Consider the following 27529-nt stretch of genomic DNA (forward strand, 5'->3'; position numbering starts at 1 on the left):
CCCTCCATCCATCCCTCCATCCATCCCTCAACCCCTATCCTATTCTAGGTACTAAGCTCTAGGCATGAGAATTACCACAGTGAAAAGAAGGAGTCCTCCTAGCTCCCTAGTAGCTGATAACCTAGTAAAGATCATAAGCAAGTTAACAGGCTCTTCTTTCTTTATCTGCAGCAGAGAACCTTCATCTCATACTCTCAGTTGCCAAGAGTAGACCTAGACTCTTGGTAAAAGCTGGTGCTTAAGAGACAGTGAAAGATTCATTAGAGCACCCACTTCTCGGGGCAAAGCCACACACACAGGAAATGAACCACACTAAAACAGAAGTCAAATAGACCTAAAGCAATGTCTTAAAACCCAGCACTGAGCCATCCAGCAAAGCACTCAGTTCCTAAGAAAACATTTTTGTAAAGAAATACGAAGTCATACAAAGAGATGCAGCCTGAGCTTTTGAATCTGGAAGACATTGGTGGCTGTCTTGGAGCTTTGCATCTTTGCTCTGCCACTACTAACAACCACTGGCTTAGTTTATGCTTAGCTGATGGCCTATGCATGTTGTAAATTACCAACACCATTACCCTCTTACACACACACACACACACATGCATGCACGCACTTCTCTTTCCCCAGTTTCCCCAGTGCAACCCTGGATCTGCCACTCTCTTCTCTGACTCTTTCCTAGTACCTCTTTCCTCTCTCTTCCAGAGACTTAATCTTAATGCCCTCTGACTACCCAAATTCCCAGATGACCCTTCTCTACCACTTATGCATGGCCCTGATTCTTTCAACCCTTATCCTTGCACCCACCCCCCCCATTCATTCAGTTCAACTCAACTAAGAATTAGAGAAACAAAACTACCTAATCTAATTCACACTTAAGTGTAAATGACTGATGCCCAGTCCTTCATTCCAGCCTTAAAAGCATGGGAGTCATACAAATCTGGGGTAAATCCAGTTCATACACTTACCTGCTCATTGGCCTTGGGCAGAGGATTTCACTTTTTAGAGCTTCAGTATCTTCATCTTTAACTCTTAGGTAGTTGTTGTGAGGATATGTATGTTGAGGGCTTAGCATAGTACCTAGCACATATTAAGTACTCAGTAAATAGTAACAGGCATTAGCTGTGTTTTGTTAACACATCTCTATAAGAAGTTGTACCTGGGTTGCAGGATGTGGGTGATGTGTGTGCACTTTAGGGAACTGGGGCTCTCACCATTTCTCCTGAAGGAAGGAGAGACAAGCTCTGTTACAGAGAAAAGGGGCTTCCTAGTCTAAGACAAGGATATCTGGCCCCTGATTATCTCCTTGTATAAGCTCTAGCCTCTGGAGGTGGGCATTTTCTGCTGGTTAAAAGAAAATCTAGCTCAGTTCAGCAAACATTTATTAAATTCTTGCTGTGTTGTAGGCTCTGAAGAAACAAACAAGTCTAGGACACAGACCATGGGCCAAGTGCTAACAGCTTGTTGGGAGGCCAGTACACAGAAAGATCATGACAATACATGGTCGTAATGGCCATAGCAGACATACGAATGACTGTCGTCTGGGAACACTGAGATGAGTCCCCTAATCCAGATCAGGGAAGGTGACCCAGAGAAGATGAGCACTCAGCTGAGTCTCTTGTTCTTATAGATGTCAAAGTATTTTTTTTCCTAAAATTCTAATCAAATGTGTTGTTGATGTATTACTCAGATATTCCCCCAATGTCCCAATCCAGGTATTTCAAAGGTCATTGGGGCAGCTTTGTGTCCTGCCTTCTGTGCCCTTTCAGTCTTCCAGATGAGCCTAAAAATGCTTGATTCCCCTCTATTCTAAGAGTGTCTCTGGTTTCTCTCAATTAATTACCAGGGATCTGATGTATTTATGTCCCATAACCACATAATGCTATAAAATTATGCCAACTACTTAAAATGGGTCAGATTAATTTAATACCAGCTTTCTTGGATCTCTGTCCCTGAGAGTAACACTAGAACTTGGAGCTTGATCATTTATCTGTAACATCCATGTCCTCTCCAAGGCACCGTGCTGTCCTCAGACAGCTCTGATGGCTCAGGAGATTCAAGAGAGGGACGTAGAATATGGGGCAGTGTATTTGTGTTGCATCTTCAGACAATGATGGAGAATCATGGAAAACAGAAGGACCACTTGGCTCATCCAGTCCCTAATCTTGCCATTTCCCTCAGCTGTAAACTCAGGGTCAAGAGCTCTTGGATTAGAAAGTTCTACAAAGTTCTCTGAGTTCTGTGAAACTGGGTGTTATGTAAATACAAGATACTGAATTATTACTCTGTTTGTTTCTCCTCTTAAGCCAGCACTTCATCTCTTGCCACGTGAGATATTTCGGAGGGCTGGTGTTTCAGGGCCCCGCTGTCTAATCTTTGTCCTCCAATACTTACTCATTGTGCAGATGTCATTGGAAGATTTGCTTAACACACAGAGACAGCAACATTACAGAGAAATCTTAGTTTGGGAGATGTTTCAAAGTTTAAGGAGTAAACAAGAAGGAAATTTATACTCTGGCCTTGGTAAACCCCCACATGCCAAACATGGATTTCGCCTTTATTAGAGTCTAAGTGTCTGTGGGAGGACTCTATAGATCACTGCTGAATATGTCCAGGATGTTCTTGGAGAAATTGAATTACAGTTCTTAATGATAGAAAAGGAAGCTTATGTATCACTGATGCGTTTTCTGGGGAAATTTCCTGAAAGTAAAAAAAATCTCTGTGGGTGGTCTGTTGCTCACCCCACCCCCACCTATCTCCCACACTTTACCTGCCTCAACTCCTTCCCCAGACTAGCAAGCCAACAAAATCAAAGATTGCAATGCACAGAGCTTGTACAATTTTAAGCTTCATCAAGCTGTGGAAAAATCACAGAAGGAAACTGTTATAAGCAAGGAATTTATTGATGTAAAATCCACCACAACTAGACAGATACCATTTATCAATGCTCTTTTTGTGAGGAAAATGATGCCAGAATTATGATGTGGGGAGAGACTGATAGTGGAGCCAGATCCTCCTCACAAGATGCACCTCACTCTCAAGTTCAATTTTGTGGCTTTTTTTTAGCACTAATGGTAGACCGTTTGTTTGCAACCAGAGAAGGGGTTGGTGGGGGGTGGGGGGTGGGGGAGTAAGATGACAGCTTGGGGGACAGGAAAGCTTCCATTTCTCTCTTTATTCTATATGACCTGCTAGGCACTTCTTCAGGCCTTCTGAAGGCACATCCCAGACACACCTAGAAACACCTTCTGTGAAAATGGGCACTGTCATGCACTTTATCTTTAACATAATGGAGGTTGACGATATAACTGACCCATGGTGGAGTGAAGTGAAACCACATGTGGGCTGGATTGACCCTCCCTTGATCTAGAAAAGAAAAGTGCTGTTTTCCAGCTCACCCTTGCATACTGAAGTCCTCCCGGAGCGTAGTTCTGTGGAACAAGGTTGGCAAGAAGTAGACTACTTTTCACCACACATGGTCTTGCTGCAGCTGTGTATCTGTCGAGGTCTAGAAAGTGGGCCCATGCATTGTATTCCTTTCTCTTGACATATAGTAAGGTAGTGTGTTGAAATCTTATATACTTGGTTATGATATCTTGCTGCATCTTTTCACCCTTAAATGTATAAAATTCCCTTTCGGTTGTCTCTCTGAGCATAGGTAAACTCTAAATGGAAGCCTAGCCCAACATTTCTGCCAGTTTCATAATCGTTTGTTTGCTGCTTATCACATTTGGGAGCCCCAAACCCTCCTCTATGGACAGACTAGTGTCTGAAAGGAATGGGTTTTCTGAACATCAGATGTACTCATTTGTTCACAGAGAACTCTCTCTACCTGAAAAGTCAGTTAAAAACGTGAAGCCCATGGTAGGTTTCCACTCCAAATCCCCAGGCCCGTGGCAGATACTACTCATGGATCGAGAGACTTCACTGTGAGTCCACAGTCCAGAACTAGCATTGGCAATCTGTGTTTGTTATGGGCAACAAATTTTGCCAACCAGTTAGTGGATTCTTTCACTTCTGGTGGTTGAGGGATCACGGTCGCATGAAGAACTTGGTGGACATCGAATTCTCATCACGTTCCAGTCGGCTCTATCTGCCCTGTTAGTACTATCAGTACCGAAAGATCATAGGGCCTATTCTTTGTACTCTAAAAAGCCAGAGAGTGGCCAGTAGTTTGGCTGACAAACTTGTCTAGAATCTAAAACTTTGACAATGAGTCTCCCTCAGTGACTAGGGTTGTGGAATCCAAGAATGTAACTTGGTCCAATTCCCTCATTTTATCTGTGAAGAAAGAGAGGCCAAAGGTATTAAGTGACTTGCCCAAGTAGCCATGGCTAACAGAGCTAGAACTGAAAGTCTGAAAAGTAATGTTTCCCAGCTTCAAGCTCAGTATTTACCAAACAGGTGGATTCCAGAAACTCATACAGTGAATCATAATGTAGAATCTAGAGCCAGACTTCCTGAGTTCAAATCCTAACTCTGCCACTTACCCACTGTGTGTCCTTGAGCAAGTCACTTAACCTCTCTCTGTCCTTTGTTCCTTGTCTGTAAGATAAGGATGAAATAATGCCTACCTCATAGGGGTTCTGTGCAGATTAGTAAGTTAATGTATGTAAAGCACTCATATGAGTGCCTAGTTATTGGAGAATAGGCTCTGTGTAAGAGTTTTCTAGTGCCAAAGATGCATGAAGAGCTGGAATCAGGTGACACAATAAGGGAGCCAGTTGGTCAACAGTGGACATAATGTACCCTTCATTAGGATAAGAAAGGATTTCCTTATTAAACTGCTGAAAGAAGTTTTTATACTTTCTCTATACTTCATTAACACTATAGTAATGAATTGAGTATTTTATGTACAGCTAAGAAGATACCAGTTACCTCAGGTAGAAGGCTTTTATCCTTCCTGAAGATATGCATAGTGATCGATAAGAAAAGCATTCCTTACTTTTTGAGAGTGTGAAGGGCAGAGGGTAAGGAGTCAAGTGGGCCATGACAGGGAAAGAAAGAAAATAGCTGCATTCACAGAGCGTGAGGATTGTTCTAGCAATTTAGTACAAATGAATGATAGTCAAGAACTAGGAATTCAGTTGACCTCCATGTGACATGGAGTAGTAACCCTCTCCATGCTTTCTTGGAAGTCATATGGATTCCAGTGTTCTTATTCAGAATTTAGTTACTGGGTTGTCCCACTGTTTCTGTTTTCCTACTTGGAAAAATGGATAATGTGCTCTGAGGATCAGAGAGCAGCTAGAAAGTTCTCTGTGGCTTGGGGAATGATGGGCTGCATGAAGCTAAACTGTTAATTAGTATCATAAGTGTCACATAAAGCAAACAAGACTGAATAGAAAATAGTTCCTCTAATTTGGCGATAGTAATAGCAGTAATTCCAAGGAACCACAAATAGGGGAAAAAAAAAAAACAAAGAAGGAGGAACCCTGAAGACCCATTCTTTCTCCTGACCTCTCTCATGTCTGAGGAATGATATTATGACAACAATAATAATGATCGCAGCTACCATGTGGTATTCTGCTCGCAGCACCTGTGCAAGCTAGAGGCTAGCGGGTAAGCACACAGTGAAAAACACTGGAGGAACCACTTAGGATTGAATCCTGGATCTCTTATGGAATAGTTCTGTGACGTTGGTCACATTATTTCAGTTAACTCATATATAAGATGGCGTGATAACAGTACCTATATCTTGAGTTGCTGTGAGGATTAAGTGAGTTAGCACACATGAAGTTCTTACAACAGTACCTAGTACATAAGCATCCGGTAACTATTGGGAGCTATTATTGCAGCTGTTGTCCCATTTTACAGATAAAGTTGATATTCAAAGTGGATAACTTACCCAAAGTTGTCAACACAAATGGAGGTAGATTCCCACCCTGATCCCCTGGAGTCCAAAGTTTGGGTCAGTCCGATTCTTTGACATCATGCTCACATGTCTCCTGCTTAACAAGCATAACTCAGGGATTTAGGGCAATTTATCAGTTCTATTCAGATCCAAGTGTGTTTAAAAATAGTGTTCCAGGGATAAAAGTGCTAGCAATAAATGAGCATCATGGATCATCAAAAACAAATGAGGGATTTAATAACCAATATAAATCCTAATATGAGGATTTAAATGTATTCAGGCTTAGCCTGATAATAATCCTTTAACTCACCCTGAGATAACAAAACATCAAAGAGTAAAACATACGTTCTACTTGAAGAGATCTTTGAACCTAACTTGAAAAATAACTGTAGATCATTTTTGTGTGGTCACATAAGAAAGCATTTGTGAAAGGCCTCACTCCTACTGCTCAAGTGAACGCCCTTCAGGGCTGCAGAGCACGGGGCTGCTGCTCATCCTATGGATAGAACAGTTGGGTGAATGGAAGCGTTCCTGGTGTACAAGGAGCCAGCACTGTCTGCCACTCTGTGTGTGTGTGTGTGTGTGTCCCGGCACTGACGGAATTAATCACACATTGCATCAATAGCTTGCTGCTTCCTCTCCTAACTCCTCACTTATCAGACTCTGGACACTGAGACTGGGAGGTCTCCAGGGCAAATGGCTCTATCTTTTGTTTTCCACCGCCAAGCCAGGTTTGAATTGAATCTGTGGTCTGATTAAACACAGTGGAGGGCCTGCTTGGAGCACTGTGTCGCCCTGTGCCATGGGCCTCTTGGAATTCTCACCAAAGCCTGGCATCACTTGGGATGGACAGAAAGGGAACATGCTGGGCATTCAGCTTTCAGCTGATGAGGCGTGTGCCATCAGCAGGGTCCTGAGGGCTGTGAGGTTGAACTGCAGTGAACTTAAGTTACCTTTGTCTCTGGGGCTTTGGCTGCCCACAGCACCTGTTTCCCAGGCTCCCTTACCCACCCAGAATTACATCAAGGAAAACAGAGAGGAGAGAAAACTGAATTTTCCAAGGACTTACTAGGCTTTCTACTCAATATTCTTTCCAGCCCTGAGAATGGAAATAAAGTAGAGTTCCCCAAAGGCATCATTCTTTCTTGCACCTCTTTCTGCCTGGAATAGCTTCTCTTTACCTCTGCATTTGCCTAGCCACCTCCTACTTACTCTTTAAGACTCAGCCCAGACACCACTACCTCCAAGAAGCCTTCCAGGATTCTCTCTCTTCCCTCTTGACTCCCAGTCTATATTTTTGTGCTTCCCTAACACCTCATGTTTATCTGTCTCACAGACTAAACTATGAGCCCCACGGGAATACGGTCTATGTCCGTCTCATTTATTACTCTGTTCCTTCACATAGAGCCTGGCCACAAAAAGTGCTCAATAAATGCTAGTTGAATGAATAAATAAATGAATAGCACTTATTACAGTACCTTGTACTTGTCTCTGAAAGCCCTTAAGAGCGAGATTTTTTTACAGCTCTGTGTCTCCAGCATTCAGCATGATATTGATGCATAGTAGGTTTTCAACAAATGAATGCATGGCTGTAGGCACACATACGTTTATGAATGGCTTAATTTATTGGTAGAAGAAAAAATGAAGTCTACAAGACTGCAAAAACAATTATGATGAAAGGAAAGAGGAGGCCGAATCTTGCAGGAGATAGAATCAGATCTGTGGATCCTGACATAAAGAACCGACCTTCGCAGGCGTTTCACTTGCAGTGAAAACCCGTGAATATAAACGTCCAGAAAGGTTTCTGTTTACAACATAAATAAATGGATTAAAAACTGTGCAAGAGAACTGACTCAAGGGAGAGGGTTAGTTTGCTGGGGCTACTATGACAAATTACCACAAACTGGGTGTCTTGGAGCAGCAGAAATTCATTCTCTCATAGTTCTGGAGACTAGAAGTGTGAAATCAAGGTGTGGGCGGAGCCATGCTCTCTCTGAAACCTCTAGGGGAGGATCTTTCCTGGCCTCTTCCTAGTGTCAGGTGGTTTGGCAGCCATCTTTGGTGTTCATTGGCTTGTAGATGCATCTCTCTAATCTTCCATCTTCACATGGTCATTTTCCCTCTCTGTCTCTGTGTCCAAATTTCTCCCTGTTTATAAGGACATCAGTCATATTGGACATAGCCTAATGACCTCATTTTAAATTAATTACCTCTATAAAAATCCTATTTCCAAATAAGGTCACATTCTGATGTACTGGAAGTTAGGACTTCAACATATTTTGGGGGGAGGACATCATCAATCCATAACAGGGAGAAAGTCTTAGGCTTGTAGGGTTTTAACAACCAGTGCCACCTACAAATCAACCAATAGATGGAGATCTTTATGGCCTGATTTAATGGATACCAAACAATTCCCTTAACCCCAAAATACTTGATCCCAAATCTTAAAAGCCTTATATTCGACTTGGGATGATAACTAAAGAGAAACATTTAAGCAAATAGAATTGTTTCAAATCATAGGGTCTTGCCTGGGCTTAGAACAGCCACATGGTCAGTGTGGTAGGACATGAACAAGGACCAAAAGACAGTAAGTCCAATGACAGTAAGTCCAATAAACTGCAAAGAGAGTGCAGTTGATATGGGTTGGGAGGTGGGGAAATCCTTCCAGAAGCAGAAGGTCTCAAATCAGACCTTGAGGTAGGAACATGGAGAGCATTCCAGGGAGGAAAAATTGGAAGCAAATTCACAGATGCGGAAAAGAAAAATGGTGTGTTGGAAAGCTAACAAGTGGTTAAACCTGGAAGAAGCTCCCTCTCTTTAAGGGAGGTAATTCTGGAAAAGGAAGGGAGTTCATCTAGTGGAAAAACTGCAATGTGAGTTTGCTAATCAATTAAGATGAAATACAGAAAAACTGGAATAAAAACCAAAAGGTAGTATTAGAGGGAGAAAAAGAAAAATGACAGATGACATTTGTATTGATGATCAAAGTCATTCCTTCTATGATCTTGACCACAAAGAGAACAACCCTGTGATCATTTTTATAGGAAATTTCCACCTAGAATTCTAAGTAAGCCAACTAAAATCTCAAATTCCTAAGGGCATAAGTGATTTTGCAGATTATCTAGCCTACTGACCTGTTTCTCAGGAAACTCATATCTGAATTATAGCAGCCAGCAGAAATTCTGTCTCATTTTAATGTGCTGTCACCCAGAAGACAGGGTGATCAGAAAATGGGAACAGAATTTAGAAGTTTTGATTAAATCAAGCTGTCTGTAAGGAAACAGGCACATGGGTATTTCTTGGACACAGGGTGTCATAGAGAAGTGTTGGGGGTTGGGAGGGAAGGCTGAAAGACACTCTGTACCATTGGGCTTAGCTTTGGTGCCATTCTGCTGGTTGACATGCTCTGACAAGGAAGTCGCTTTAAAGCAAATGGCATGCTATTAATGAGATAGTAAAGGTATATCTTGCTGCAAGTACCATTTTTCTTCCAACAGCTATTCATTAATTTTTTTAAAAATAGCAAAGAAGATTTGACAAGAGTCATTTGCAATGTTGGTAACCTTGATTTTTTTTTTCAATTTTTTTAGAAATGATTTAGTAGGTGAGGCAAACTGGCATGGCTAAAACAGCAACTTTGACCACACTGTTCTCCAGTGGAAATGAGCGCTTACCATGTCAGGAGTTCAGTAATCTTGACTTTAAGTATTTTTATGGAGTTAAAACTTCATGCCAAGCAGGCTGACTTCCAAGAGAAGCATGGTTCTATTTCCTGTTTTCTGAGCCACGCAAGCTACTCTTTTTCTAGAGAGCTCTGATTATCATGGTGCTATTTATCATATATTCTTTTGGTTAATTTTTGGCCTTCAAACATTTTTACTCTTGATTGTCTAACGTCTCCTTTGATCTTTTCATTTGTTTTTCCTAGGCTGCTTTAAGGAGTTTTCTAAAACACAGAGGTTGTATGTGAGGGTAGCAAATCCATCTGCGATGGAGTGTAACTGCTTTTCTAATCTTGTCTGTCTTCTCTGTGACTCTTCATGATTCCCCACTCTGTCCTTAGTGACTTAGCGGGTGGAAGGAGTAACCTGAGTACCCTTCCCAACTTTGGAGAAATCACTTGTTTCTCTGAGCCTCAGCTGGCTTATCTGTAAAATGGAGATCGTATTGCCTGCTTTGCTTACTTGAGAGTTAGCAGGGTCAAACAAGATAGCACAGATGAACAGATTTTGTGAATTTCAGTCATATAAATGCAGGTGGTTATAAGCACCCCACTGCCCGTCTTCTGAAATTCTGCAGTACTCATGGTTCAGCCAAATAGTTCAGCATTTAGCTCATTACTATTACCTAACGTTGTTTGCTTCATGTCCTGGGTGTTTGTCAGTTCTCCCCATCTTTGCTGAAAGCATGCTGAAGGTGGTGAGCGTGTCTCCCACTTCTTCCATATCTGTGCAGTGCTTAGCGGGGAATGCTTAAATGATAAGTTAATGTGGGCATGTCACAAATGTCCTTTCCCTCAGTCTCCATAACCTATGGCTATAGGCTACTTAGTCTGACTCCCTCCAGGAAGAATTCTCACTCTACTCATTTAATCTCTAGCCTCACGAGAATCATCCATGCATTTAATAAATATCTACTGAGTACCCAGTAGTGACAGTTCATGTTAGCTAATGTTTATAGAGTCCTTCATCTGGGCCAGCACTGTGTTTAAGCCCTTTACATAGATGTTCTCACTTCAACCTCAGAACAACCCTTTGAAGTGGGTATTGCTATTATTCCAATTTTAAATGTGAGTAAACTGTTAAGGTTATGCCCAAGGTTATGCGGTTAGAGAGTGGCAGAGCACAGTTCATTCACAGATCATCCCATTCCAGAGCCAAGGTCTTCTACGTTATGCCACATGCCACCCCAAGTAGCCACAATGTGTTAGGCACTGTAGTGGGTGCTGGAGGTATTCAGATGAATAGGTCAGAGCCACTGCTGCCCTTGTGGAGTACATAGTCTAGTGAGAGAGACGGACAAGTAGACAACTACGGTATAATGAAGATGAGCCTGAAGGAAGAAGAGAATGCCTTTAGGAGGAAAGAGCGTGCCATAGAGGGGAGAGTCTAGCTCTGCCTGGTGGGAGGGATATCGGAAAAGTATTCTGAGAGGAGGTGGATGGTTAAGATCCCACCTGACTGGCAGAGGAGTTTGCCAGCTGAGAAGAGGGGTACAAAGCTGAGTATAGGGGTGACCTGAGATTAAATCAGAAAGATATATTCAAACTTGTTTGTGAAGCACATTACAGGTCAGCCAAGGATTTGAACCTTGCAATGGATGTTTTGTATAACCTTTATTTTGCAAAATTTCTGTTTAAAAAAAGAGTTGCAAAAATAGTACACAGAGCTCCCTTATACCCATCCCCTCAATTCCATAATTATTAACATTTGGGGACCATTTGAGAATAATTTCAGGTGGTATCCCATTGTGTTTTAACACTTCAATATTTATTACCTAAGTGCAAGGATGCTCTTGTAAATAACCACAGTATAACCATCAAAATCAAGAAATGACATTAATTCAGTATCACCATCTCATCCACAGACTCCCTTCAAATTTTACCAGTTGTCCCAACAATGGGTTCTATAGGTCCAAGATCCAATCCAGGGTCGCAGGTTGCATTTGGTTGTCATTTCTTTTTAGATTCCTTCAAACTGGGACGGTCTTTTCTTGTCTTTCATATCCTGGACATTTTTAAAGAGTACAGGCCAGCTAATTTGTAAAATGTCACTCAGCTTGCGTTTGCTTGAAGCTTCTTCATGATTTTTGAATTTTTGACAGAAATACCACAGAAGTATGCTATGTACTTCTTAGTGAGCTGTATCAGGATGCGATGAATGGTGTTATGTCTCATTCATTCCCGATGATGTTAACTCTTATTATTTGGTCAAGATGGTGTCAGCCAGGTTTTCCACTGTAAAATTAGTAAGGATCTTGCACTTAATAAGAGTAAATAACAAATAAGTAGTTAGGGGGAAGATAATCTGAGACTAATACCCTATTGCTCATCAACCTTTTACATACCAGCATTAGTATTCATTGGTGATTCTTGCCTGAGTCAATTAATATTATTATGGTTGACAAATGGTGACCTTCTAGAGTCTATCATTCCTTCTAGATTATTAATAGGCATTCTATTGTAGAGTAGAGCTTTCTCTTCTTATTTATTTATTTATGAATTTGTATTTTACTCAAAAGATTAAAATCTATTACTATCAAATCGTCCCAGACATGGCCAGTGGTAGCCCCTTCAAACTGGCCCCTGTGTCCTTTTGACATATTGACAAGTGGCCTGTCATTTGTTGAGGACTTTCTAGTTTTCTGATACAAGAAGATGTTCCAGACTCATTTTTCATTTTCCCAACCCCTGGTCCAGCACCGTTTCCACAGGAGCTGCTTCCTTCATGGAGAATGGTTTTCAGAATCCAAGATATGGGCTCTGGATATACTTGATACTACTAGTATGTCATTGCTTCTAGGCCTCTCAGCAGAGATAGCTGGGAACTATTGTATACATATGTGTAGATTTGTATACACGCATTTATGTCTGTTGATAGATCTATGTCTATGTAGGTATCTGTTTGTCTATCAAGAATCATGAGTTCACGCTTGTTTCAATTCCAATCCAATTCCACAAGGTTTATTCTAGTCTTCCCACTTTCTGTATTTGTCACTTCTCTGTCTGACAGTAAGAAATCTGGCTGCCATTCTCCTCCATGTATTTATGCATTTGTTCAATTCTCCCTGAAGGTTTGATTCCTGGCTACCCTGGTCCAGTGCTGAGCCCTGTCACATGCCAATGGACCACTCCCCACCCAGCCTCAGGCTAAAGTTCAGTCCCCACAAAGAGGAAGAAGGGAGGAAAAGCCACTTAGGAAGTTCAGCTCCAGGCATGCAGCGCCCCCTTCCCTCCACTCGTTGTACTGGACCAAAGCTGAGCCCTGGGCATCCCCACCCCACTAAAAGCTCAGCACAGACTCTAATGGAGGTTTTTAATCAGAGAAAGTAAAGGGACTAGCTTTGCAATTAGAAGCTTCGAGCTGTGGATAAATGGGAAATTAGGAGATGTGCGGATAAATTAGGAGCCACTAATAATAGTCCAAAAACCTTAAAGTGGGACAGGGTCCTAGACAATGTCCCAGTTGGAGAGAGCATTCTCTTTGCCCTTACTTGGGCTTTCTAGAGCTGGCCACGCTCCATGGTGTCTGATTTATTATTGCCTGATTGCTGTCTACCTCCTGACCTCAGAGCCATTTTAGAGGAAATATCTTTGGGGGACTTTAAAAAATCATGGAATAGAAATGTCAAGTTGGAGGATCACATGCAAGTTTAAAGAATGCTTCTAAAAAATAACTGAAATTTACAACGATGTCCGCCTCCTAACAAAACCTGCATTTAAAATTTTGAGTAAAAAAAGAAGCCCTACTTTGCTGCAAAACCCAAGATAAGAGAAGCTTCTTAGGGCATAATAGCTTGAGGTGGGGAGAGTCTGCCATTAGAAATTCTGTACATTTATACCAGCAACAAATAGTGACTTGCCAGAGGAAATGGCCATTACCTTCTCTGAAAGCATAGGGGAGAAAAACCTTGGCAACTCACATAATCAGCCCTTGTCCAAAGGAAGGCAAAAATTCCTCCTTTTGTGTTGCTAATACAAACACAAGCTGCTAAGAAGTGCTAACAACCATGGGTTCTTGATGGCCCACATTATCTCTGATGGTCACCTTTACAAAAAGCAAACATGTGCTTGGGGGGACCACACTCTGCCTTTGCCCATTTGGCTGCCAAGTCCCACTGCTGCTTTACTGAAATAACAATGCAAGTGTATTCATAACCCTGGGTGGCATCAGAGTATTTGTTTCTGTTATTTAGAAATAGATCTGTCATTTTGTCATTTGTCATTTTCTGAAGTTATAAGCACCAGGGATCCTAGAATTTGCATCTCAGATCTACTCTATACTGCAATATTCATCATCCTGACCCTAAGAAGAAGGGTAATATAATAATTAAGCATGCAGGAGCCAGGCCATCTGGGTTTGAATCCTGATTCTCTTGTTTACCAGCTGTGTGACTTTGGACAAGTTACTTGACCTCTCAGAGCCTCTGTTAAGTCACCTTGTAAAAGGGGGGAACTTATAGTACCTTCTTCATAGGGTTGATGTCATAGATGAGTTCATATATGTATCCCACATCTTGAGTGAGCTTAGCCCTGAATCCTGCTAGGACCTCTGCAAAAGAGGCTGGGATGATGCAGAGCTGGGGCTTATAAATCCACAGTGCTGGCCTCTGTGATAGGGAGCAGCCCCATTCTCAGCACCCATGTGTCCGAGTCCTGGTAGATGTGGATGTGAGGAAGGTGGCATTGACATCCGTATGAGACCTGGCAGCAGGCAATCTAGGCCTAGACTAATTAATCATCTAACTTCTCCAGACCTCAGCTCCTTGTTGTTAAAATGCAGATAATAATAGTACCTATCTCACAGAACTGTGGAGAGGATTATAGGAGACAATGCTTTTAAAGCAACTAACACAGAACCTGGCTCATTGTAAGCTCTGTAGAAATGTTAGAATCTCTACTGTTATTGGTGATAGTGTGTGATATTAGCTAGATTGCTATCACATCATGGCTTATGGCTCATAGCTAAGGGCCTCTGCCCAGCCCAAGGCCAGGGGATGGCTCGATCCAGGCAGAGTGACAGTACCACGGTCCAGTAGGCTGGGCTTTGGGCAGGACTCAAACACCATCAGGGACACAAAGTCAGAATTGGGAGACCAGCACTAAAATCTAAAATCCAGTTATAAAGACAGGCCAGCCCAAGTACACCTGATGCTGGGCAGGGGTCAGGAAGATTAATTCCAGCCTTGGGGAGGTAGGGGTAACCCTCTGTCTCCTGCCTGCCCTTGGTCAAGGGTCACTTGCTCAGGAGCTGGGCAGGCTCCAGCCTGAAGTGACAGAGCCTCAGCTGTGATGTGTCGGCTCCCAGAGCCTTCCCTGCAAACAGGCATTGACAAAAGGGACAAGAATGTGGAGAAGGGCTGAGAGGAAAGAAAGGAGTATAAAAAGAGAACACTGGGGGAGCCAGAGTCTCCCTAACAATTTGGCCAAGGGCCCAATTGAAGCTAAACACCTTAAGCCTAGAAGCTGAAGGAAACCATAGTGACCATGTTTACCATCCTCCTTACACAGGGCCACGATCCGTTAGCCAAAACCATTGGGGCAGCTGTGTTTTGGGATTCAGAATTTTTTCTATTTTAGAAGTATGTTAGGATTACTAAGACATAAATTGTATTACACCCCTAGTAAATTCTGGGCGAAAATGCTGTAATCCAACAGGCTAATATTGCTGCAGTAAAATGTGTAAATATTTACACTAAGTGGGATGCAACCTATAAAGGCATCATGTCAATTCAGGTCCAGTGCTGTCAGCAAAGAGTTTGCACCACACCAAAGAAAACGTTGTGGTGTTCAGAGCTTTGGGGACTTTGGAATTGGTGGTGGCAGTTGTTGAGTGGACACAGCTGAGATGGGTGACCAGCCAAAGGTGCACACACAGTTCCCTGGGGCTCCACTCGTTTGTCGCCTCATCCTTACTGGGCGTCTGCTGCGCTCCAGGCACCGTGCTAGGCACTGAGGTTACAGGGGTGTACTGGTTTGCTAGGGCTGCCATAACACAGTACCACAAATGGAGTGGCTTAAAACAACAGAAATTTATTCCCTCACAAAAACCAAGTCTGAAATCAAGGTGTCAGCAGAGTCATGCCCTTTGGATACCTGTAGAGAGAGCGCTTCCCTGCCCCTTCTGGCTTGCGGTATTTGCTGGCAATCCTTGACATTCCATGGTTTGTAGATGTGTCACTGCAGTCTCTGCCTCGGTCATTACATGGCACTCCCCCCGGGTGTCTCTCTCCCCTCTTATGAGGACACCAGTTGTACTGGATTAAGGGCCCACCCTGCTCCAGTATGACCTCACCTTAAGTGATTACATCTCCAATGATCCTATTTCCAAATAAGGTCACATTCTGAGTTACTGGGGATTAGGAGTCTGACATATCTTTTTGGAGGATACAATTCAACCCATAACAAGTGATAAACCAAAACAGACACAGCCCCATGCTCTCATCAAGATAATTAACAGTTGAGCCAGGTAGTCAGATTACAAGGGCATTGAGCACAGCAAAGGAAACAATCAACAGAGTAAAAAGGCAACCTATGGAATGGGAGAATAAAGTTGCAAACCGCATATCTGATAAAGAGCTAATCTCCAAAATATACAACTCAATAGCAAAAAAACCCCTAATAATTCAATTGAAAAATGGGCCAAAGACTTGAGTAGACATTTCTCCAAAGAAGACATAAATGGGTAACAGGTATATGAAAAATTCTTGATGTCATTAATCATCAGGAAATGCAAATCAAAGCCACAATGAGATATCACCTCACACCTGTCAGGATGGCTATTATCAAAAAAATAACAGACCACAATTGTCGGTGAGGATGTGGAAAAGTCTGAACCCTTGTGCACTGTTATTAGGAATGCAAAATGCTAGAGCCACTGTAGAAAACAGTATAGGGATTCCTCAAAAAATTAAAAATAGAACTACCATATGGTTCAGCAATCCCTGTTCTGGGTATTTGTCTAAAAGAACTGAAGTCGGGATCTCAAAGAGATATTAGCGCTCCCATGTTCACTGCAGCACCCACTATTCGCAATAGCCAAGATGTGGAAACAAACTAAATGCCTATCAGCAGAAGCGTGAATTTAAAAAAAATTTTCTATATGCCTATGGTGGAATATTATTCAGCCTTAAAAAAGAAAATTCTACAAATCTGTGACAACACAGATGAACTTTAAGGATATTATGCTAAGTGAAATAAGCCAGTTACAGAAGGATAAATACTGCTTGATTCCACTTACACGAGGTGTCTAAAATAGTCAAATTCGTAGAATGGAGGGTGGTTGCCAGGGGCTGGAGGGAAGGGGAAATGAGAAGTTACTAATCAACCAGCGTGAAGTTTCAGTTAAGCAAGATAAGTTGCAGAGATCTGCTGTACAAGAGTGTGACTAGAGTAAACGGTGTAGTAGGAGAATTTTACCCAGCTGATGGCTTTCTCCCTGAGAATTAACCTTTCTAATGAAGGCAAAAAGATGAGTAAAAGTCAAACAGGCAAAGTGGAGGAAGAGCATTATTGCCCTCACCCTCTGATGCCTAGACCAGAGCTCCTCCCCCGTCAGCACTGGACTTATACAGAAGCCAGGCCCCAGAATCCCAGGAAAGGCCTGTAAGTGTCTCACAGGCTGCCCAGCCACAGCCGCTCTTGTCCCCAGGCTGGCTCCCTCTGGCCTGTAGTCCCTCCCTCAGGAACAGCCAAAGGTACAGAATGCAGGCAGGCGGCTATCAGCAGCCGGTCAGCCCCAAGGCTCCCAATTGCAGCCTCTACAGAGGGGAGAAGTCGAGGTGGAGTTTCTGTTTTCCCTTTTCTGACCAAAGTTGATTCACATACTTTCAACCCAGAATCAGCAAAGTGCTTAATACACAGATAGCTTCCGCTGACCTCCTCTCTTGAGAATGTAGTGTATTTTTATCATGGGTAGGCAGATATGTCTGGTTGGTGAGTTTCTCTGAGCAGTGCTGAAGTGGCCTCATGCCTGCCAAAATGCTTCTGCTTCAAGGTCCCAGGGACTGAATTTCTGCCAGAGGTGGGGACAGAAGAGGTGTAGAGTCTATACCATGTCAAGTTGTAACCTTGGCACAGCATTCGCTGTGTAGACAGCTCCTCTATGAGACAGAGGGGTCGTCAGCGGTGGCCATGGTTGTTGAATTTTATTCTACCCCCACAACATTTTAGTGTTTCGCTTAAAAGTGGAAAACCATTCTTTTTTGAAGCATAACAGAAAGAAAAGTGCACAAATCCTACATGTAGGGCTTGGTGATTTTTCACAAAGTGGATCCAGATCCAGCAGCTGGATCAAGATCACATCCTGGAAGCCTTCCCCTCATACGCCTCTTCTAGTTTCTGCCCGCCAAGCATAGCCACTCTCCTGACTTCTAACAGCATAGATTAGTTCTGGTTTTTGAGCTTTATATAAACGAAATCACAGTATGAATTTTTGCACTTGTGGCTTTCTTCACTCAATTTTATGTTTGTGAGACTCATCCTTGTAGTTTATTCTCATTGTTTTATAGTATTGTATGAATATATCATACTTTTTTATCCATTCAACTGTTGGTGGACATTTGGGTTATTCCCTGTCTGGGCTATTATGAATAGTGCTGCTTTGAATATTCTTTTTTGTTTTGTTTTCTTTTTTTTTTTTTTTTGAGGAAGATTAGCCCTGAGCTAACATCTGCTGCCAATCCTCCTCTTTTTGCTGAGGAAGACTGGCCCTGAGCTAAGATCCATGCCCATCTTCCTCTACTTTATATATGGGGCGCCTGCCACAGCATGACTTGACAAGCAGTGCTGGGTCCACACCCAGGATCTGAACCTGCAAACCCTGGGACACCAAAGTGGAATGTGTGAACTTAACCGCTGCACCACCAGGCTGGCCCTGAATATTCTTGTATATGTCTTTTGATGAATATATGCACATTTTGGAGGGAGACTATATACTTGTATTGTTACTGCACAAAATTGGAGTTCTCTTGCCCAAGGCAGTTAGCCAATTAATTAGGGCATCGGCCTTTGTGAAAAGACATCAGCTTTATTCTTCAAGGTGGGCCTGCAGGGAGACAGGGAGTGTGTGCCCTCAGCTCTGTCTCCCCAATTCAGGATTTGGGGTGAAATTTAAGAGGTTAGGGAGAACAGGCTGGCATGTGGAAGTGCTGATGGGACAGGTTTTGATTTGTGGGCTTCAAGCATTTATGGTAAGGTTCTAAAGATTTATGACAGGATTCTAAACATTGATGAGGTTCTAAACTTTTGCGATAGGGTACTAAACATTTATGATGAGGTGGGGGAAGAATTTTAACACCGGATCTTCCTGAATGAGAGACCCCTCACTTCTGCTAAGAGTCCGACTTTCAAGTTCTAGTCATGACTCAGTCCTTTGGTTCCACAGTCCTTTCTGGTGAAAATTTCTTCTTCTGCACATGCTCTGGCTACATGACTTTGCACGTTTTCTGAAAGACAATTCTTAATCACTCTGTTGATAAGAGACGGAGCCAGTTGAACTGGTCCTCAAGGGCTCATGGTTACACTATTAGTTGTCTATTGTTGCATAACAAATTTCCCCAAAACCTAGGAGCTCACAACACAAATAAACATTTATTACCTCTCACAGTTTAATAAGTGAGGAATTCAGGAGCCGCTTAGAAAGGTAGGTCTGGCTCAAGGTCTCCCATGACGCTACAGTCATTGGAAGGCCGGACTGGCTCCAGCAGATCTGCTTTCAAGGTTGCTCACTCACATGACTGGCAAATTGGTACTGACTGTTGGTGAGCAGCCTCATTTCCTTTGCATGTGGACTTACCTTAAGACGGTCTGAGTGTCCTCATGACATGATGGCTGGCTTTCCCCAGAGTGAGCAGTCAGAGAAAGCCAAGCGGAAGCTATATCCTTTTTATGGTTAAGCCTTGGGTGTGACATAGCATCACTTCTGCCCCATCCTGTTCATTACAAGCGAGCCACTAAGTTCAGCCCATACTCAAGACTCCATCTTTAGAAGTGCAGAGTTGCAAAGAATGTATGGATATATTTTAAAACCAAGAACCCACAACATTTTAAAGCTTGGAATTAACCCAAGCTAGGGATCTAAAAATAAGTTTATAGAAATTCACACAAGGATCTAAAAGAAAAATATTCAATCCAGCCTCCGCTTCTATTCTTAAAATTCTGTGAATGTTTATAGGACAATGTTCAAGAGGCAGCATGGTATAATAGAAAGTACAAAGGCTTTGGAGCCAGACACACCCAAGTTGAATCCTGGAGTCACTACTTATTAATTATTGGTACTTGGGCAAGTCAGCATCTTGGATTCTAAGATTCCCTCAACTGTAAAATTGGGGAAATCATTAGAGCTTATCTCCTGTTGTTGTGGAGGTAATTAAATGACATAATGTGTGTAAAGTGTCCTGTATGATGGTAGGTCCCTTCCATTTGCTAATTTATCAGGAAATTATTAACCATATACATCAACTCTCTAGAAGGTGCTATGATGAACCCTATGAGAGATACAAAACTCAGACACAGACCTTGCCTTCAAGAGGTTTATACTCCAGTAGGGCCTTTGACAGGAAAAATAATTGTAATACATTTGAGAGAATGATCAGTGTCTGGAGTGGGTATGGATACAACCCTTTAGCTATAGATCAAATTTGGAGGTATAGAAATGGAAGAAATTTTGAGGGGCAAGGAAAGGACAAAAAGTATTCCAAATTAGGAGTAACAGCTTGAGTAAAGACAGAACTGGGAACCCAGGGGGCATGAATTTGAGAATAACAAAGTAGTTTGCTACAGATGTGGCTTAAACATAGGGTGAATGAGAGAAAGCCAGCCCTGATAGTCTAGTGGTTAAGATTCTGTCCTCTCACTGCCACGGCCCGGGTTCATTTCTGGTCAGGGAACCGCACAACCCATCTATTGGTTGTCATACTGTATTGCTGTGGTGCTGAAAGCTAAGCCACTAGTATTTCATAACCCCTAAAGGGTCACCCATGATGGACAGGTTTCAGTGGAGTGCAAGAAGGTGAGAAGATGGCACAAAAAGACTGGGCAGTGTTCCACTCTGCTGTACTCAGGGTCACTAGGAGTTGGAATCAACTTGAGAGCCCTAACAGCAATAGATGAAAGGAGGTAGTGGAAATAGGGGTTAGAAAAGTAGTTACATATCAGAGTAGCGGGAAGAGATTGAGGGAGTATACACTCAATTTAACAGTCTGACAAAAAACTTTAAGGCCACAGATTTTTTTAAACCAATTTTCAGGGTTAGCTAAGGAAGGTAGGCTGGCCTAGCTACTGAAGGATGTACTTGCCGTGTTTTTCTTGGCTAACTCCTATTTGTAGAATTTTTGTGCCTCACATTGTAAACAGAACTTTCTAAAACTGATCATTAAAGAACACTTCTGACTCAGAGCCCGAGCAACTGAACTTTTTCCTTATCATTCTCATTGTGGAGGCTGCAGCAACAGGGAAACGCAATGGGACTATTTTTACAGGGTCTTAGCTCACTGTGTACTTCTCAAGACTTGGTTGTTTGGAATGGCCAGTTCCTGCACTCTGCTCATCCATATGTATTTGACTTCTACTTCCAGATAATGAGCCGTCCTCTCCACCTATTTCCCCTCAAGAAGACTGATCTGTTTAGGAACCTTCACTTTTGTTACATTCTCCAGTCCCAGGCAGCGATGATATTTATACATAAGACAGAGACATTTCTGTGCTATGATGGAAGTTTGAAGGAAGTTGGAGCCAACAACCTTTCACTTTGAAACCAAAGAAAAACAAGCACAAATTTTCCAGTCTTGCTAAGAATGAGGATTAGAGAAATTAGCAGAAAGGCTTCTTCTAGACCCACTGTTCAATACGCAGAGCCCAAGCTTTCATGTGCTCAGCCTATGTCTTATGTAGCATAACCCCCCACTTATTTTGATGAAGTTTATATGTTCCATCAAAATAGACATGATTGTGACCATTCTTGATAATTTTGTGGGTAAAATTGGATGCTCCATTTTATCACCTTCTTTGCTTTATTCTAAATGAATTCTAGAACATGAAAGGAGAGGATGGGTTCTAGGGTTGGGATAAAAATCCCAGCTAATCTTGTGTTGAAATTGTCCACATTCCCAGTTAGGCGTCTTTACTCCATTAGCAACACATGACGTCACAGGAAATGTTCTCTGCACAGGTGCTCAAGGTGTCCTCTTTCTCTCTGATTTCTTCCCAGGTGGGAAATTGGCAAGTGGAGTCCATGCAGTCTCACCTGTGGGGTTGGCCTGCAGACCAGAGACGTCTTCTGCTCCCACCTACTTTCCAGAGAGATGAATGAGACAGTAATCCTTGCTGATGAGCTGTGTCGCCAGCCCAAGCCCAGCACAGTACAGGCTTGTAACCGCTTCAACTGCCCTCCAGCCTGGTACCCTGCGCAATGGCAGCTGGTGAGTTCCAGAGTTACTCACTCTTGGAGTTTGTGTTTGCAGCAGTGATTCTGGACAGGGGACGGTCTCTTGGAGTAGCTTTGTCCCTTTAGAGGAATATTGAAAGTCTATTCATCCCTCCCTTCTTCGTACTACCCCAAATGTCCTCAAACCCAGATCTTTTCATTACAAATACCACATTCTTTCTACTGTGGCACACGAAGTAACCTCCAAAAGCAACTCAAATGAACCATCTATTAACCTGAGCCTATTCACTCCAAAGTTTTCACCAGGCTAAGAAAAAATTTAAAAAATAAGGACCAGGGGTGGGTTTTCCATAAAATTAAATTTGTTCTGAATTCATGCCCTTTCTAGTTTTTTGCTAATTAAAATTCTAAGAGATAAAAATACTAGCCACTGATTTTTCATTCTTTTTTTAAACATAATTACTTAGTCAAAAAAAGTTAGAAATCCTGAGTCAATTCCAGACTTTTAAAATTTTCCTTTATTTTCTATGAATTCCAAAAGCCCCAGAACTATTATTTGGAAGTAGCGGTTGGCAAACAGCAGCCCAAAGCCAAATCCAGCTCACAGCCAGTTATTGTAAATAAAGTTTTATTGGAACACAGCCACACCCATTCTTTTATATACTGTCTGTGGTGGGCTTTGCACTACAAGGGCAGAACTGCATGGCTGTGATAGAGACCAGATGGCCCACAAAACCTAAAATATTTACTCTGTCCTTTCACAGAAAAACTTTGCTGACCCCACTCTAAAACATCCATTATAATAATACAAACACAACTATTTTGTCATAAATCCTATTTAAAAATTAGTATATATTTATCAAACTTTAGTTAAATAATCTTTTTGTATGCCTTTAAAAAACACAGAAGGATTTTAGATTATTTGGATAGAATCTCATTTTGCAATTTTCTCTCCATTAGGATATCAGATGTAGCTTTAAAGTGACAACAGTGGTCGCAAAAAGTAAACCTGAAAGGTGAGGGGGGCATACATCCCCGTTTTACTCAAACAGTTTTTCACTCTTAAAAGTGACCCAATTAGAATGATAAATTATATGGTCATCCGACTGAGAAGGAGAGAGCATAGCAGCACCCTTGCCTCAGTGCTGAGAGGGGGCTGCCATTTCCACACATCTCCACGCTTTCTCAAAGCAGTTGGCAGAGCGCCTTCCTTCTCCTTGCCTATCTTGGGGCTGTGATTTCATTAAGTGCCCAAAGAATCAAATAGTAATGAGTGAGCAAAACGCTACAGTGTAAAGCGTCCAGACTATGTATTTTCTTTTAGAGCTTAAATGTACCTGGCTAAGTTCATAAATTCCATGCTACTGTGTCATGGTTTGTGGAAGTCATGAGAATGTAATATGTTTTGAACATCTATGTACCAGTGTTCTGTTAAGAAATATATATTATTTCACACCTAATTGAAGATAATCCTTACAATAATCCAGTGAAAAGTAGGTTTTATTATCTTCGTTTTAGGTTTGAGGAAATTGAGGCTCATACAGGTAGCAAATTCAGGATTCCCATCAATCCAGTTTTGTGTGATCATTTCCACTATACCCCGTTGTCAGAGACTACTATGGCTGAAAGGACCCTCAGGGATTATATATAAGCCCCTTTGTTTTACGTATGATGTAACTGTGGCCTCGATATCACCTTGCCCAAGATCATAAAGTCTGGTCCAGAACCCAGATATCTTGATCTAATGCATTTATACTGTCACCTTTAACTGGAATGAATTCCTGACCTTAAACTGAACCACTAACTCATGCCAACCCTGAGAAAAGACCCAGAATCAGCTCAAATCAACCTCCAAAGTTGTATTAAGTCCCTATATTATTAATTTGTGTTGCTGTTTGGTACACAGTAAGTTCTGGATAAACTGTTTATTGGATGACAAAATGAATGAATAGATCAAGAATACTGCCCCACATGCCCTGAAAATTCCAACTTTATATCTTACTGATAGGTTTGTTTCATGGTTATAGGTCCTAATGTTGACCTGGCAGTGAAACTTAGTGAAACGCCAACCTCTTTTCAATAGCCACACATGCTGCTGAATAATGGCAGTGACCTATGATGTTTTTTTTTAGTTTTTAGAGCACATCCATATACATGACTTTTTTGGTCTATTGCCACTACCACCACCCCCATGCCCAGTGTCCCTATTTGAAAGAGTGGATTTCCAAAGAGTCAATTGTTCTTCCATTTTCCATCTACATTAGGCTGGTTAAGACATGAATTTATTTCAAAAACTTTTTCTATTTCCTTCCATTAGGGGGAAGCTTTTGAGGATGAGTCAAATTTAAGTCCATTTTACAAATCATGAAACTAATAGCAAACAGTTCGTTGAAGCTTATTCAATGAGCCACTGACTACCATTTGTTAAGATCTTTAAAAAGCATCTTCTTTCATACCCAATACGTAATGATTGTGAAATATATTCAGACATAACAAGAAATAAAGAACAAGGAAGTGAAAGCCACCAGTGATTTTATCCTCTAGATAAAATCCCTTTAAGCATTTGGGGCATACAGTCTGTTTTAAGAATCCTTGGCCACTGTTAGGAATCTCTCTAAACCTAGAAGAAACAATAGCCTATTCTTATTGCATTATCTCCTAGAATCCTTCTTCTTTAATCAGGCTTTGTTAGGTAAAATAAGCTATTACTGACCACTTGTTAAAAGAGAGGAAGTCACTGTTTATGCTAGATGGTGAAATAAGTCAAGAGTAACTTAGGTGTCTCCGAGCTAGTTGGCTGTCATCTTAGGACACCAATTAGTTAAGATACCAGCTATTGACTATCCATTTGCCTGGTTGGCCCTCGGCTTCCTTGGCAGTCCTTGTTGGGACAAGGGAACCTGCTGTGCACTCACATGGTCTTCTCCATTTAGCTGCTTCCATCTACTGGAGGATAGTGCTAAGGTCTCTAATCCTTCAACACCCAGCTTACAGTCATTTTTCATATGAAAGAAAGGGAGATGGGGCATCAAATTCTTCATTTAAAGGGAAGCAGATAACAACCCTGATAGATATTGGCCTGTTTGAAGAGAGAAACTCCCCATTTTTGCTGTTTGAACACTGGGCTTCCACTGACCTCATGCATTTGCTTTTCCTCCTGGAAAAGAAAAGCGTAAATTACATGAATTGTCGTTTGCCAGATAAGGAATGCAACCTCCTTTGTCCTTTATAGAGCATTTGCCTGACAAATGGGAAATGGCCAATATTTACACATTCTGCAGTTCTGGAGAGGACTAGCCTGGAGTCCAAGTATTTACGTTAAAATTTTTATTTTAGAAACAATTAGGCAGAAATGAAGCAAAAATCCTGGCTTTGGTTTAGGGAGCCTTCTTTATTTCAGTTCTACTTCTTAATACTGCATCCCTTGGCTTTTATCTCTGGTCTTGTGTGAAAGACATTTAATATTTATCTTTATCAATTTAGTTTTAATATCTTGTTGGTTTGTGTTCAGTTGGCTTTTGAAACACATATTTAGTACATTAGTCTGCTGAATCTTCTCTAGTTTATTAAATACATACACTCAGCAGCAGCAGCATCTTTGGTTGTTGGCTATATATCACTTTTTAGACACCTCACAAGGGTCGTATCATGCTGGTCTATTACAGCCCCATGACTGAGAACCACTTTATGTATCTCATAAGTCAGTCTGAGATATTTTGATCAGGATGGTCTTCTGCTGGGATTTTTTTTCAATGACTCTCCATTGCCATAAAAAATAAAAAATAAAGCCACGTGGCTTAGTCAGGGCTCATCCCCCTGCCCCTCTGCCCCTGCCCATCTCCAGTCATGGTGCTCTCATCGCTGCTTTACCTTCCTATCTGCACACACTTCTCCCTGCCCACATGCAGTTCCCCTCGCCCCTGCTTGTCAAATTGGGCAGGAGTCTTACCTCTTCTACCAGGACTCGTCTACTGTCCTCCCACACTGAAGCCACATGGTCTTGATGATCAGTGCTGCTCATTTAGCCGTCACATACCACCTCACCTGGACAGGCATTCCCCTTGGATCTTCTGAGTTAGACCATAATGTCAATGACGGCAGAAACCAAGGGAACTTCTCATTTTAATAAGAGCAGCCCTTACTATGTATCAAGCACAGCTCTAGGTACTTTACATATTTAATTCACTGAATTCTCACTATCCTATGTGACAGTTATTACTATTATCCCCATTTCACAGATTAGGAACCTGAAGACCTGTGAGGTTAACATGAATTCAAATTTCATGTAATGCAACTCATTCTACTGCTCTTGCCTTTTCCCTTTTAATCGCTAAACAACCCTGTGAGGAAAGAAGGCTCAGAGAGGTGGCACTGGCGCTGGGTCACATAGCCTGTAAATGGAAAACAGGGTCTGGAGGCTTCAAACTCCATTCTCTTTTCCACTGTGCCATGCAGCTTTCCCAAGACCTCTTTACCGTTTGCTCTAAAGTATTAAACTGTGAGGAAATCTGATACCAGCCCTAAAATCAGCAGTTTACATAAAACTCGGTATTTGTTGCCTTATCCAGGGCAGTTAATCTGTGGCTGTTCCCTGTTGCTGCTGTAACAAATCACCAAACATTTAGTGGCTGAAAACAAGATGAATTTACTATCTTAGAGCTCTGGAGGTCAGAAGTCTGAAATTAGTTTCACTTGGCTGAAATCAAGGTGTTGGCAGGCCTGCATTGCTTCTGGGGGCTCTCGGGGAGAACCCATTCCCTTCCCTCTTCCAGCTTCTAAAAGCTGCTTGGCTCCTTTGGCTCACAGCCCCTTCCTCCATCTCCAAAGCACTCCAACCTCTCATCCTCTCCCTCTGACTCGCATCATCCTGCCTCCCTTTTATAGGAACCATTGTGACTACACTAAGCCCACCTGAGTAATGCAGGCAATCTCCCCATCTCGAGATGTTTAACTTAATCAGATCTGCAAAGTCCCTTTGACTGTGTAAGGTAACATGTTCACAGGCTCCAGGGAAAAGGACATAGATGTCTTTGGGGTCATTGCTCAGCCAACCACAATCTGCTATATTGTGGGCTAAGCTTTAGTCTCTGTTAGCACAAGGTCCTTGAGATTAGCAATCTACCTTCTACTGCCACTCTCCTTGCTACTCTCTGTGAATTTCACATGCATCAATCTTCTTTCTTTATTTGTTTTCATTCTAAAAAATAAATTTAAAAAGAGAAATGAGAGAAAAAGAGACAGGTGCTGGAAGGGTTAAATTGATATGAATTACGGAGTCCACTATGAAGCATAATTTATATTTCTCTATATTGCTTATGTTTTATGTTGAGGATTGTGTCCACCAACTGTACACACATATTGCACACATCTGTGCAGAGACGGAAACAACCACAGCCCCTATTTCCTTCGTGCTTAAAGCTCTGATTATGTGGCCATTTCCCCGTAAACCATTTTTTTAATCAGGGTTACAATTCAAAATGCCTGTAGTTTAGCTGTGTAAAAAGGTATCTGAGAGAAGAGTCCTTGCTGGTAATAGTAAGAAAAAAGAGAATTTTAATGATAACTCTAAATGCTT

The 27529-nt window shown here is 41.9% G+C and overlaps 1 protein-coding gene across 7 annotated transcripts in view; it reads left to right on the forward strand.

Annotated features, from left to right (window-relative positions):
- The window catches only part of ADAMTSL1 (ADAMTS like 1), an 859827-nt gene that overhangs the window by 698539 nt on the left and 133759 nt on the right, over nucleotides 1-27529 (forward strand). For all 7 annotated transcript variants that reach the window (XM_070248240.1, XM_070248241.1, XM_070248242.1 and 4 more), the window contains one exon: nucleotides 21778-21988. In XM_070248240.1, the coding sequence (XP_070104341.1) occupies nucleotides 21778-21988 (211 nt within the window). The remainder of the gene's footprint in view (nucleotides 1-21777; nucleotides 21989-27529) is intronic.

This window comes from Equus caballus, chromosome 23 (genome assembly GCF_041296265.1).
Source record: "Equus caballus isolate H_3958 breed thoroughbred chromosome 23, TB-T2T, whole genome shotgun sequence".
In the NCBI taxonomy this organism is placed as follows: domain Eukaryota; kingdom Metazoa; phylum Chordata; class Mammalia; order Perissodactyla; family Equidae; genus Equus; species Equus caballus.